General features: G+C 41.3%; 1 protein-coding gene across 2 annotated transcripts in view; it reads left to right on the top strand.

Moving 5' to 3' along the window:
• Nucleotides 1-15,298, top strand: part of C7 (complement C7) — a 54,178-nt gene that overhangs the window by 34,020 nt on the left and 4,860 nt on the right. The window contains exons 12-16 of one of the 2 annotated variants that reach the window (XM_045999190.1): nt 134-305; nt 2,244-2,331; nt 4,860-4,992; nt 9,267-9,458; nt 13,869-13,959. In XM_045999190.1, the coding sequence (XP_045855146.1) occupies nt 134-305; nt 2,244-2,331; nt 4,860-4,992; nt 9,267-9,458; nt 13,869-13,959 (676 nt within the window). Of the gene's footprint in view, nt 1-133; nt 306-2,243; nt 2,332-4,859; nt 4,993-9,266; nt 9,459-13,866; nt 13,960-15,298 lie in introns of those variants that run through there. The other variant, XM_045999192.1, reaches the window with a different exon arrangement.

The following is a 15,298-nucleotide window of genomic DNA, read 5'->3' as shown; positions in this document are numbered from 1 at the left end:
TCCTTGTAGAAGACCTGAAGGAAGTGAAGGCAGTGAGTGCCCAGACTGTCCCCTCCCCCAATAACTGCCAGAGCAGGAAGCTCAGGAACTTCCTCTCCGATCCTTTCTGAACAACCTCTCTCTTACCTTACAGGAGGGGTGGATGGGGGTTGGAGTTGTTGGTCCTCTTGGAGCTCCTGTGTTCAGGGGAAGAAAACAAGGAGCCGAGAATGCAATAACCCACCTCCCAGTGAGGGCGGGAAATCCTGTATTGGAGAATCCTTGGAAAGCGGCCCCTGCGAGGATGAGGAGCTGCAGCATTTACGGTAATGGTTGCCAGATCTCCTGGCAACTGCAAAGAACACGGTGCTCTCTGCAGTAAGCCTGGGATGCATGACTGCCACTATTAAAAGATTTAGAAGTTAAATGCCAATTTTTATCAGTGACTACCTTGCCCTTAGTAGTGGTGTCACTTGATGGAGGAAGCCATGTGTGGCCAACTAGCATTTGTGTGTTTCAATTCTCCCTATACAGACGTTACAAAAGGCTGGGTAGCTTGGAGGCCATCTAGCCAACGAGATCTGAGCAGCTCTGGCATCAAGCAGATTTGCCATATACTTGCTGGGTGACCTTGGGCAAGTTACTTGCTATACCTCTAAAATAAGTATAATCGTAGAAGGTAAAACAATGGTAGGATATTGTCAGAATTCAATGATACTCAGAACAGAAAGTGATTAGCACAGCGCCTGGCACATAGAAATCATTTTCATTAATAGTTGTATTACTTTTCAGATCTACCAATCCTATTCATTCATTCATTCATGATTAAGCATAAAGTCAGATGTTCGAGATGGCTAACATGTAGACAGATTAGCCCAGTTGTCCGACTCCAACTTCTCATTTGCCAGGACCTTGCAAAAGCAATCTCAAAATGCTTAGTTGATGAATTATACCCACTGGGTCAGAATTCTTCAGGCCACACCTAACTGTTTTATACCATCTTTACTAACCTCTTTTGATCAGGGATTGGCAAAACGTTCTAGTAAGATAATTTGAAGGTCATGTGAATTGAAGAAAGTTGTAAGATAGTTGGGTATCTGGTAGAAGCATAGGGAGGTGGGATGCCTTTCTTTCTAGGTGTCTGTTGCTTCATAAACCAACAATAATAAATATCTCATGACCAGGAGGCTGGTGAGCGTATGGAATTATGGTAGGAGAAGAAGTTGCCTTTGGGGCCATTCTCTGGGAAGATGAGGGTCTCTTTTGGAGGAGGTCTCCATTGGAGGGAAAGGAGCATCCTCAGGAAGGCATTGAAGGAATTCCTGCTCTTCTTGGTGCTCAGAGGGGAGATCTCCTCCTGTTTGGTACAAAGATGAAAATTATGATCAATACTTCACCTTTCTGAGTTTTCTCAGAATACGGCAAGAGTGTAAGGAACTCACAGGTGAGAAGGAGGCAGTACTCACAGGCTGCTTGTCATGCTTTCCCTCAGATTTCAAATCTCTGGAGTGGGGGTACTACTTGTGGCATGCTGGCTTCAGGGGCACTATGGAAAACCATTGTTTAATGATGGATATCCCTGTGATTATTATTATTATGAGCTTCCTCTGGAGATGGCTTGTGGGAGGTAGAACGAGCATGACTTTAGGAGCCTGACTGACAACAATGTGAATGCAGCCTTGATATTTATGACTTTATAACCTTGGACAAGTCATTCAAACTTTCTGAGGCTTTGTTTTCTTCACATACCTGCTAGCATTATCGTGAACATGAATTGAGATAATGCACATTTGTAGAGCGACTGCCAAGGTGCTTAGCACATAGTAAATGCTCAGTCAAAACTAGCTATTATTTTTGTGTTACCATTCACACCGGATCACTGTTATTACCTTATTTTTATTACAAAATTAATTCTGTGTGGCATCTCAGAGCCAGACAGCGGGAGAAAAAGTAGGTCTGAGACAGGCGACCTCTAGAAATGATGTCAAGTATGTGTGTTGTCCAGTGACTTTTATTTCCTTCTCTTTCTCTTTGATCTTCGTACTGCTGACTTACTAGTTATTTTTTTGGAAGCTGAGCTTATGTTTGAGTTTTCTATGATAGGATATGATCAGATATTGATTCTGAGAATGGTAATCACATCAACATATTTACGCAAATGGAGTCCCTTCAAATGTAAATAAAAAATTCACTGTGCTGCAAAATATTTATTATACTATGGAGCTCTGGCATGTTAATTATGCTTTGTTTCCTTTTCCTTTCAGGTTGCTTGAACCACATTGTTTTTCTTTGCCTTTGACTCCAAAAGAATTCTGTCCATCACCTCCTGCCTTGAAAGATGGATATGTTCAAGTTGGTTATAGAAGATATATTGTTTTCCTTTACATATACACACTTTGCTTCAAGTTCCCTCTCTCTACTGATGTCATAATCTATTTCCTTCTTTCATAATGAAATGATGCTAAAAATAGTTTATACGTGCATTTTAGGTTTAGTGGTGAGGGTTTTAGTTTGTGACTTTTCTTCTTTGGCCCAAGGTGATTAGAATTCTGCAGAAGGCAGTATATCTTCTGTGGTAAGGTGAATCAATATTGCTGCCCAATGAAATTAGAAATGTAATCATGCCAGAGGGCGGCTGAACGTTTCCATTCTGAACACTAAAATAGGAATCCATAAGCAACAAAGAGAACTTTAACAAAGAGAACTTTATTCTTTCCACTGAAAAATGTCTTTAAAAATTTCTTTTCACAAATATGGGGTTTGGGATGAAATATTGAGTTTATTCCAGAAGCCAGTAAGACATTTTGCCAGTGTTGGTGAGATATGGGTCATTATATTTTGAGCAATTTTCTAGTTCAGGAAGGAACAGAAGTCATCTGCCACTTGTTCCAGGGAATTTTTTGGCTTTGGGACCATATTAATTCATGTTCTTCTCACTGCTTGTTATGATGAAACTTTGGCCCCAAGCCCCAGTGAAGTGTTTTTCTGGCTCACGTAGGAGATACTATCCATCAGGGCCCTCTCAGTGCTCCCAGCCTTGCTTTCTCCACGAAGGATTTACCTCTCAAATTTGCTGAAGTTTCCCCAAATGTAGGTAATGGAAAGGGAAGAGGTGGGTGTGTGTGTGTGTGTGTGTGTGTGTGTGTGTAGAGAGGGAGGAGAATGAACCCAGCATCTCTAGCACTCATATGTCCCAGTATATTTACCATCATAATCCATAGAATTCCTGAAGGAAACATAGGCTTGGAGAACAAGGCCAGGCAAATTTATGTAGTTCAGCAAATCATGAGCTGTTGTTCTAAACTCTAGTGCACCTGTATCCTAAGTAGCCGAGGGTTCAGAACGCTACCCCACAGAAGGGCTACATCACCCAGGGAACTTAATAGAGATTGTTGCTTGTCCCTTATCTTCCTTTTTTCCTCATTCTGTACGTTTAGTGTAGGGTCTTTTTTTTTTTAAGTTTTTATGTATTTATTTGAGAGACAGAGTGCGAGAGAGAGAATGTGAGCAGGGTGTTGGGAGGGGCACGGGGACAGGGAGAAGCAGACTCCCTGCTGAGCAGGGTGCTTGACACAACGGGACTCCATCCCAGGACCCGGAGATCATGACCTGAGCCAAAGTCAGACTCTTAACCAGCTGAGCCATCCAGGTGCCCCCCCCCTTTAATTGCAATGAGTAGTTCTGATACAGAGTTAAGTTTGGGCACTGTTGAGTTCAACTTCGCCATATCGCAGACCCCTTTGCAAGGCAAAGGAAGACCTAAAGATTAGCGCCAAAGCAAGTCAAGTGTCCCTCCCCATTTTCTTCAAACCCCAGTGTTAACTTGGGCCCTCTGTTTCCAACCAACTCCCATGATGGAGCCAGCCTGGTCAAGGACTGACAGTGAGAAGAAAAAGGCACCACGAGATTTTGTTCTAATGCCTGGAGCAGAACAGGTCCAGCTCTCAACCCTCCCTGTGGGGTGGCAGAGAACTTGAAAGAGGAGGAAAGGAACTAAGAGAATCCCCAGAAGAGCATGATTACATCCTGAGGTCTTAGACTTCGAAATCTCCCTTGCTTCACTGTGAAAACTCACCTCCTGGGATCACAGGCAGACACTACGTCCCTGAATGTGACCCAGTCCCAGCAGCACTTCCCTCACAGGGTAGGGATGGGAGAAGATCAGCGTTCTGCTTCCTCTAAAAGTCATCAGTGAGAAACTTGAACTTTCATGAATACGCTGATAGGATTTGAACATTTGTGTCTGCTCCTCCTGGCTTTGGTTCGGCAGTATTGCCAATGAGCAGCCCATAACATCTTCCGGTAAAGAATTGACTGACAAGTACCTTTCCCAAATCTGATAACAAACCGTCTTTTCCTGAAACATAGGAGAGAAAGGTGACATGGGGAATGTCCACTAAAGTAATTTTAGTAAAATGCTTATGACAGTGCCTGGTATTTGCGGGACAATCAATAAATTATAGTACAGAGGCGTATGGGCTTTATTTCAATCAATGGTAGTGCAAATGTTGTTGGCTAGGATCGTACAAGGAAGAATGTTTTTACAGACAATTTTCTAAATTCGTTATTTGAACTTAGTTTGCCTGATGATTAAAAGAAGACAAGATTTATAGGCGAAGGGGCACTTGCGTGGCTCAGTGGGTTGGGCCTCTGCCTTTGGCTCAGGTCGTGGTCTCAGGGTCCTGGGATCGAGTCCTGCATTGGGCTCTCTTCTCCACAGGGAATCTGCTTCCTCCCCCCCACTCTCTGCCTACTTGTGATCTCTGTCTGTCAAATAAATAAATAAAATCTTTTTTTTTTTATATATCTCTAAAGAAACATTCTGTTAATAAACAACAGACATACTTTTTTCTCTCTGTCTCCCTCTTCTTTCTGTTTAGGATGAAGGTGTGAAGTTTCCTGTTGGGAAAAACATAGTATATACTTGCAATGAAGGATACTCTCTTATCGGAGACCCTGTAGCCAGATGTGGAGACGATTTACGGTGGCTTGTTGGAGAAATGCATTGTCAAAGTGAGTGGCCTTGGTTGTAGTGTGTAACTTAAGATGAGAGAGTCATGGAGAAGAGGATGATTTAAAATGAAACAGTGTTCGCTGTGTGGTGACCTCCCTTTCCTGAGAGGCTCTTAGGATCCTGTCCAAGTTTTGGCTGTGTCTTGAAAAAGCCCTCAGCAGTCTCTAGTTGATAGTGCTCCTTTAGGGGAGGCACATTTTGCTGCAATTTTAAAGTTCGTGTTGCAAATTAGAATAGGCTAAGGAGCTAAGATTTGGGTCAGACCTTCAGAACATCCTCTATAGTTCAATTTCTAGAGGTGTACCATCATCAGTGTACTTCCTTGAATGTACGTCCTCGAATTTGCGTCCTGTTCTGTTCAGATGCAGGCATCTGAGTGGTGCTTCTGCTAACCACGCTAACACTACTGTTGGCCTTCCATCTCACTTGTACTGCAACATAAGTTGGTTCCGTGGATGGATAGAGCTGTAGAGATGTATTTTTCCTCTATCAGTTATCTATGCGATGTGAAAAAACCCCTTGTGTACACATGCACATTTTTTTTCTCTTGGGTATGTATCTGTTAATGAAATTTTGAATCATAGGGTATATATCCACTTAGTAGATGTTACCAGTCTTCCAAATGGTTGTACCAACTTACATCCCTACCAAAATCTGAGAATCCAAGATGGCTCTGTATCCTCACCAACAATTGTCATCATCAATTTCTTAAAAACTTAAGCTGTACTGGTGAGTGGGTAGCAATATCTTATTTTTTAATCTGTACTTTTTTCTGGTGACTATGATGTCATGCCTATTTTTATGTTAATTGGCCATTTGCCTATCCTTTTTGATGAAGGGACTGTTCAACCTTTGGGCCCTATTTTCTGTTTGTAGGTTTTCATCTTTTTGATCTGTAGGACCTTTCTCCTCCTCCTCCTCCTCCTCCTCCTCGTCCTCCTCCTCCTCGTCCTCGTCCTCCTCCTCGTCCTCCTCCTCGTCCTCCTCCTCGTCCTCCTCCTCCTCCTCCTCCTCCTCCTTCTTCTTCTTCTTCTTCTTCTTCTTCTTCTTCTTCTAATTCTTCTAATTCTTCTTCTAATTCTTTTTTGGACCTTTCTTCTTTGTCTTTGTCTCTGTCTGTCTCTCTGTCTCTCACTCCTGGAGTCCTTGGCCAGAAACTACTGTAATAGAATATAAACATTTCTTACCTCGGAGTATTAAAGCCAAAAGTTCTTCAAAATGTTTAATAAGATGCTTGTGCTTGAAGAGCTTTTTTCCTTTATTGTGAATCTACTGATAAGAAATGGTCCCAGTCTTTGTTCATCTTAAAATGTCATTATTTATCTTTGTTTTAGAAGGATATTTTTACTGGGTAAGGAATTTAGGTTAGCAGTTATTATACTTAAAGCTTTTAAAGATTTTATCCTTGTGTTTTGACTTCACTGTTTCTAATGAGATGTTCACTATGAGTCTTACTATTTCTGGTTTGAAAATCTTATGTCCAGCTACTTTTGAGAATTTCCTTTTCCCCCTAGTGCTTGTGTTTCAGAAGCACTCCCACTGTGATGCACCTAGGTGTGATTCTCTTTGTCTTAACCCTGGTTGATATTCAAAACACTTCCTGGATCTGAATCTTTTGTCAATTTTAGGAAATTCTTCACTATTGTGTCTTCATTGTCTCTGTCCCACTCTTGGTCATTTCTCCTCGTGATACATAAATGATGTGTTTTTTAGATTGCATATATTATATATGTTCTTTTCTTTGGTTTTGCATCATTTCCCTCTCTCTTTGTTTCATTCTAAATGATTTTGTTTAGCTTGTATGTATGTACGTATGTATGTATTTTAGAGAGAGGGGGAGAGCACAAGCAGTGGGAAAGGCAGAGGGAGAAGGAGAAGCAGGCTCCCTGCTGAGCTGGAAGTCTGATGTGGGTCTTGATCCCAGAACCCTGGGATTGTGAACTGAGCTGAAGGCAGACACTTAACGGACTGAGCCAGCCAGTTGCCCTCTTTGTTTCATTTTAAATACTTTCTATTGAGCTACCTTCCAGTTTATTAATTCTCTGTAAATTGTATATAATTTGCTTTTAAGAACTCTTTTGTGTTCTTAATTTCATTTTCCAGTTATAGATATTTCATTCGTTCACTTTTCTATACTTTCTTATTCTCTGTTGAAATACCATGCCTTGCCATTTAATTTTTTCCCAACATGTTAATCACAGTTATTTCAAGGTCCGCTGTTGTTAATCCCATTGTCTGGAGCTGCTGTGGGTCTGTTTCTATTGTCTTTTTTGGGGAGTTTGGTTAATTCTTGTCCTTTTGAATGTTAGATTAGTTTTTTTTTCCATTTTATTTATTTTTTCAGCGTAACAGTATTCATTCTTTTTGCACAACACCCAGTGCTCCATGCAAAACGTGCCCTCCCCATTACCCACCACCTGTTCCCCCAACCTCCCACCCCTGATCCTTCAAAACCCTCAGGTTGTTTTTCAGAGTCCATAGTCTCTTATGGTTCGCCTCCCCTCCCCAATGTCCATAGCCCGCTCCCCCTCTCCCAATCCCACCTCCCCCCAGCAACCCCCAGTTTGTTTTGTGAGATTAAGAAAGGGGAACCCTCCTCCACTGTTGGTGGGAATGCAAGCTGGTCCAACCACTCTGGAAAACAGCATGGAGGTTCCTCAAAATGTTGAAAATAGAACTACCCTATGACCCAGCAATTGCACTACTGGGTATTTACCCTAAAGATACAAACATAGTGATCCGAAGGGGCACGTGTACCCGAATGTTTATAGCAGCAATGTCTACAATAGCCAGACTATGGAAAGAACCTAGATGTCCATCAACAGATGAATGGATAAAGAAGATGTGGTATATATACACAATGGAATACTATGCAGCCATCAAAAGAAATGAAATCTTGCCATTTGCGACGACGTGGATGGAACTAGAGCGTATCATGCTTAGTGAAATAAGTCAATCGGAGAAAGACAACTATCATATGATCTCCCTGATATGAGGACATGGAGAAGCAACATGGGGGGGTAGGGGGATAGGAGAAGAATAAATGAAACAAGATGGGATTGGGAGGGAGACAAACCATGAATGTTAGATTAGTTTTGATTAAATGTCAGACTTTGTGTGTAAAAAAATAAAGGAATCATTTGAGGTTTGGGGTGATGTTCTTCTCTTCCTCTAGAAAAGATTTGATTTTGTTTCTGGCAAGCAGTGAGACTGTTTTATGTCCTGTTTACCTTTATTCCTAGGATGTAGCCATTAAGAGATCCCAACAGAAAGTCTGGGATTTCTCCCTCAGTTCCTCCTTTGTGATGGGACTAGACTCTTACTCTTGAGCACGTAACCCCATATAAAGCTGTTAAAAACTACCAGCTTTTCAGTCTCTGAGCTGCAGTTCCTCCTTAGTTCATTAGCTTTTCTGATTTTTTTTTCTTTTTTGAACTACAAGTAACTCAAGGAGAATGGCATTACCAAACGTTGTAGACTTGTATCTGTTACATCTCCAGCAGCACACAACATACCTGGCTAATACAGGCACTCAATAGATGCTTTTTGAATTAATGAGTGAATGGAGTTTCTGATGGAAGTGGTACAGAATCAGAGCAGGATTTTGTAAAATATTGTCCAAAGTCCATGATAGAGATTGCCAAGATTTTTTTTTTAATCATAAATTCTGACTTGCTTCTCATAGTTATGCATGTTTCTCATTTTTCTCTTTGCTGTTTTCTCAAGTAGAAGATTTGAGCTAATGAATGTAATCAAGTGAGAAAGACTAGAGATGGAAAACCAAAGGCTATTTAATACTTGTTTGGTTGAAAGGTTAAAGGTGGTTCTTTAAAACTTTCAGATAGTAAAAGTATCTAATTGGATATATGTTAATGATATACGGATGAATAGAGCTCTTCGGAAAGCTCTGGTGGGTCTTCACCAGACCAAAGAGATAAGCAGCTGCTGGGAAAAGTGTGGTTTTGACAGCAGCCTGACTTTTAGGACTCTGTTTATAAGGCTGATTCATTTTAAGATGGCATGTTGCATTGAGGGCAGAGGTGAGGGATGGGAACTGTTTTGGTCTTCAGTCTTTCTTCGGTCAATTACATGCCAGCCACTGTGGGATTTGTCTTTCAGGCATCCTAGCAGTGAACTTATTTACCTCTTCCTCTTTGTCCTCTAATGTGAAAAAAACAAAGCATGTGTATTAACACTATTCGAAGTTATCATTTTAAAAAAAGATGGCACAGGAAAGCAATGACCCTTGTATTCTGTTTTCTTTTATCTTTAGAAATTGCCTGTGTTCTACCTACTTTGATGGATGGCATTCAGAGTCATCCCCACAAACCGTTCTATGGAGTTGGTGAGAAGGTGACCATTTCCTGTTCAGGTGGCATGTCCTTAGAAGGTCCTTCGTCATTTCTTTGTGGATCCAGCCTTAAGTGGAGTCCTGATATGAAGGGTGTTCAGTGTGTGAAAAAAGGTGAGTAGCATATAGGTCTGTCCAAGGACACCTGCTCTCAGGTGAGTGAGGGTCCTTGTGACAGTCCTTTGTAGCATGGATGGACATAACTGTGAGTCATTCCTTCCACCCCTGTCCTTCCACAAGAAGGTTGGTTCATAGACTGATAATGGACTTTTGCTCACATTCACAGATAGACTCGTGAAATGCAAGGAAAGGCAAGGAGAGCCCTGTGATTCTGAAACTAATTTAAATCCTTATCAATGATTAGCTTTGTATCTGTTTTGGTTCCAAGAAAATAAAGGATTTTTAACACACAGTTTCTGGTTTTCTCCTGATTTTTGAAATGTACTTTTATTAAGTACAGAGTTGAAAATTTATAAAAAAATTCTGTGTTTCATTCCTGGGCTTTCAGAGAGTTTATTAGCATTATTGAAAAAGAACATTTAAAAGCATTTACATTTAACACTGCAAAGCAGAAGTTATTGAAAGCAAAATGCTGTGGTCTGTGAAGTTGTTCTTAATAGTGGAAACCCAAAAACCTAGTATTTTGAACCCCAAGCAAATTAAGATGGCCTTTCAAGAAGCTATGCTAAGAAGAAGTTTAGAAAGCCAAACCATTTGTTTTTAGAGGTATTTAAGGTAGGATGGATTTGTTTTTAAAATCACCTCCTGTTTCTTTTTTTGTTGACATTTTTAAAAATAAATGGAAAACATATGTTTGAGACAATTAAAAAATAGGAAGGAAGGAAAGCTCATTTACATTCCATTTTATACAGTCTTCTTATTTTTCTGGTGAATGACTTTTAATTCAATGCTAAAATTTGCCTTTAATAACAAGGATGAAGTACCAGATTTCCTGAGTGATACTGTCAGGTGAATTAGATGTCACAACTAAAGAGAGGTCAGACTGCACGAAGTCCTCTGTGGCTGACAGTGGACATAGGCTGTGGTGTTAAATATAGACATGGATGACAGCACGGAGGCTATCAAGGCCAGCCAGGTGCCCGCCATATTGGTTCCCACATGCTTGTTAGCCGTCAGTAGTCCATAGCAGAGACAACTACTTTGCTTTCTACTGCACTGAACCATAAATGTGAATTTATCGGGATATTTGAAGTGATAGACCTGTCCCAGGAATTCTAAAATTAAAGAGAGCGATGTACACTTGACAAGGTTGCTCTTTTATTCCAAATGAGATATTATATACTTGTCTTTCTAAAATGTCTGCTCCAGTCATTTTGTAGCACAATTCAGTATGAATTTTCTTTTTCTCAGTAGCAAATTCTATTAAAGTTTTAATTAAAGATATTTTTCAAGGCCTGCATGTTTTTCGGAAGACCCTGATGAAAAAGAACAGGAACTTCTCTTAAAATAAGCTTATCACAAATAGAAAACTCCAGGTTCGTCAGCCTCCAAGGCTGTTGTTTTAAAATACCTGCTATTGATTTGGTCTTTTTATTTTTATTGTGGTAAAACAGACATAACATCACTTGTACCATTTTAGCCATTTGTAAATGTACGGTTCAGTGCACTAAGTGTGTTCTCATTATTGCACAGCCATCATCCAGCCCACCACACTGTCCATTTCCAGAGCTTTCTCATTTTCCCAAACTGACACTCTGTGCTCATTAAACACTAACCACTCATTTCTCCCTCCCTCCATCAATATTCAGTCTTGTCATAAAGATATATGACGATAACAAAGCTATATGTTCTTAAAGGCAAAGTCTTCTGTCTAGCTAATTCTACCAGTGATTTTTTTTATATAAAGAAATTATAGTAACTTCTAGAAAACATTTAAAATCTAAAATTTCATTCTTGGGAATGACTAGTAAATAAAGTTTAAAAAATATTTTTTCTTGTTTCTTTGAGAAATAATTGACCTACATCACTGTAGAAGTTCAAGGTGTAGATCATGATGATTTGATTTATATCTATTGTGAAATGATTACCACAGGAGCTCTAGTTAACATCCATCATCTCATTAAAATACAATAAAAAAAAATTTCTCCTCATGATAAGAACTCACAGGATCCAGTCTCCCAACAACCTACCTGTGTATCATAGAGCAGTGTTAACCATAGTCTTTGTGTTGCACATGACATCCCCAGCACCCATTTACCTTATATTTGGAATTTTGTACCCTTTAACCACATTCTTTGCATTCCTGCTTCTCTCTTCCCCGGCTTCTAGGAAATAAACTTCTAAGTGTAATGCAGAACTCATTGACATGACTTTATCATTGAACTTTAGTTTTGGTACATTTAGATCAGACTTTCTCAACCCCAACACTATTGGAATTTTGGACCTGGTAATTCTTTGTCACGGGAGCCAGTCCTGTGCTTTGTAAGCTATTTAGCAGCATTCCCGGTCTTTACCCCCTCGATGCCTGTGGCACCCCCTCATCTCTGGTTATGATAACCAAAAATGTCTCTAGACATTGCCTAAGTGCTGCTGGTTGAGAAGAACTGATCTAGATAACACCATCTTTTTGTTGTTGTTGTTGTTGTTTTTCTTCTTGTTCGGGGGGGAGGGGCAGTGGGAGAGGGAGAGGGACAGAATTCACTAAGTGTGGTGGCCCCAGGTAGGGCTGGATCTCACGACCCTGAGATCATAATCAAAATAAATCAAAAGTTGGATCCTTAACCGACTGAGCCACCCAGTTGCCCCCTGGGTGACGCCATCTTAAAAAAAACATTTTATTTTGGAATAATATTAGATTTTGGAAAAGTTGTAAATACAGTTTTCATATACCCCTTACCATGTTCTCATGATACTAACATCTCATATAACTTGACATAACTTAGTTGTTAACTAAGACATGTAATATTAGTGTAATACTATTGACGAAACTACAGATTTCATTTTTTCACCATATCCATTTAATGTTCTAGGATCCAATTCACAATATGACATTGCATTGAGGATAATGGTCCTTTAAAGAGAAATGTTAAAGAATGAGTCCTCATTACAAACGTGACTGGGCATGGAAGACTAAGCTTCACATTGCTCCCATTTTTTACAAGTTACAAATTGTTCACAAGATTTTACCATCATGTCTAAAGCTCTTAAGTTTTCCAAAGTGAGGGAGAATTTCACAGTTTGTGCATCCATAAAAATATGCTCTTCAGATAAATTACCTTTATAGATATACCCAACATAGAATTAGTTTTATGCTGGGGAAGTTTATGCCACTGAATTCCCTTGTCATGAAACTGGCAGGCGGTGGAAATAGCAGGAGATCTTAGGCTATTCACCTTGTAATCAGGGATAGCTGAGGAGACGGCAGGCAAATTAAGCTCTTGTAAGCTGGACCATGGTGTTTTCCTGCCAAAATTGGAATGATGACTGTCGTTCAATTGGTTTGTCAAAAACACAAAGCAGGGGCGCCTGGGTGGCTCAGTGGTTAAGCCTCTGCCTTAGGCTCAAGTCATGGTCTCAGGGTCCTGGGATTGAGCCCCGCATCAGGCTCTCTGCTCAGCAGGGAGCCTGCTTCCCCCCCGCCCCCGCCTCTCTGTCTACTTGTGATCTCTGTCAAATAAATAAATAAAAGATTTAAAAATACACACATACACACACACAGAGCAATAGAAAAGATTTTATTAAGTGTAAATACCTTTAGATATTTACTCATCATTGAAGGGAAACCAACTAGACATTTACATGTGAGAGGTTATTATACACCTTGGGGTACCAGGAATTTCTCCTTTATGGGTCACATTATGTTGCTTTCTGTCCCACTATTGACAGAGTAGGTAAAATGCTGTCCAGACAGCAGTTTATAAAGAGCAACTTCTTAATGAAAGGGAGCCTGCTCCACTGGCCTTGAATTCAGACAAACATGAACTTAAATCCTGGCTTGGCCAATCTGTTCCACATGTGAACTAGCACCAGTTTCTTCACTTTTTTGACTCTTAGTTTCTTTCTTTTTTTTTTTTTTTTCCAAGGTTTTTTTTTATTTGACAGGGAGAGAGAGTGAGGAGAGAGAGAGCAGGGGGAGCAGCAGGCAGAGGGAGAGGGAGAACACTGCCCGCTGAGCAGGGAACGTGATATGGGACTTGATCCCAGGACCCTGGAATCATGACCTGAGCTGAAGGCACACGCTTAACCGACTGAACCACCCAGGTGTTCCTGACCCTTAGTTTCTTTAACTCTGAAGTAAGCATTTGTTAAGGAAGATTAAATATCACAATAGTCTATGCTCACACAATAGGGACTGCTCAAGAAATGCTAACAATGAAATTATTTGCAGGGTTCTCCTCGGAATGCTCTGTCTTCTGTAAAATGCTTTACAGCTTTGTTATTTGACTGTGCAAATTCATGGCAGCTGAGACTATTACAGAATCTGGTTCAACAATTAAAATCACATTTTGTTTACCACAAAACAGTGCTTCGAATGACTGGCTCTCCCTTATCCTTCTCTTTCAGATGCCCCCTTGCCACCAGCAGTGCCTGAATGTCAGCGCTGGGAGAAACTGAAGAATTCGAGATGTGTTTGTAAAATGCCCTATGAATGTGGGTAAGCTCTGTCTTTGCTCGCCTCTGTTTTATTTTATTGAAGATGAAAAAAAAAAGTGTCAGCAGGTGATAGTCTCTCTGTTAGATCAAAAGTGTCGCTGAACCAAGGGTTAGGATCTTTGTTTGCCTTTGAACTTGGCCCATCTGCTGCCTGCTACTCGCCTGGGTCTCCAGGGCTGACACCCAGCGGCGTTAAGGAGTGCTCTACTGTCTAGAGAAAGGCTGAATGACTCGGGCACTGCTTGTTGTATACGCGAAATGCGGCAAAATGAAAACACTGTCACGTGTTGAGTGAGATGAGGGCTGAGGAGCTTGAGGAGACGAGGGTTGAAATTCCCTTGACATATAACTCTTATGCAGTGTACCAACAGATACGAGCAGCTGCTTTTCCGATTCTGGAAATGGCTGTCTCCAGATGTGCATTACGAGAATGCCACCCATCCTGCAGTCACTCTGCCGTAGGTGGATAGCTGAAGTAGGTACTCGATGTCTGTGTTACGGTCCTGGTCGGATACAGGAGGTGTGATTGCCTTAGCGCAAGAGGAGGTTTCCCAGTGGCACTATTTATAAAGGAAGGGAAGGAAACCGCACGCCAGGAGGCAGTACTGCGGCACTGCCAGTCGCCAGGGTGCGTATCTGTGCCCGGGCTTGAAGCCGTGACCATACGGGCTTTTCTGCAAAGGTGGAGACAGAGTAGACTGTGCAGATGGCAGCTGAGGCAGAGCGGAGTCCCTCATTTTAGGGATCTCAGAGACCCCCCACCCTGGAGTGAGCCAGAGCATTAAACATGCTCTAATCTCCTGCCACTGATCAAATGCCCCTGAAGCTAGAGGACAAGGATGTGGTTCCTAGGGTCAGCCTTCCTTGTAGGGGTCGGGGGTGGGGGTGGGTTTGAGGGTGGAGGGTGGAGTGTGGGGGTGTGGGGCTGTGGAGAGTGAATCTGGAGAGGCAAGTGGGAGGTATCTAGGCCCCCAGATTTATTGGTCATCTTTTTTTTTTTTTTTAAAGATTTTATTTATTTATTTGACAGATAGAGATCTCAAGTAGGGAGAGAGGCAGGCAGAGAGAGAGAGAGGAGGAAGCAGGCTCCCTGCCAAGCAGAGAGCCCGATGCGGGGCTCGATCCCAGAACCCTGGGATCATGACCTGAGCGAAAGGCAGAGGCTTAATCCACTGAGCCACCCAGGCGCCCTATTGGTCATCTTTAAGCCTGATTCAAAACACACTTTACTGCCCACTTATAGGTGACCCTTGAACAACATGAGGGATTGGGGTGCTGACCCTCCCCTCACAGAAAAAAATCCACGTATAACTTTTGACTTCCCCAAAACTTAACTAATG

The sequence above is a fragment of the Meles meles genome, chromosome 3, assembly GCF_922984935.1.
Source record: "Meles meles chromosome 3, mMelMel3.1 paternal haplotype, whole genome shotgun sequence".
Classification (NCBI taxonomy): Eukaryota; Metazoa; Chordata; class Mammalia; order Carnivora; family Mustelidae; genus Meles; species Meles meles.
This window is presented reverse-complemented; position numbering and strand designations above follow the sequence as displayed.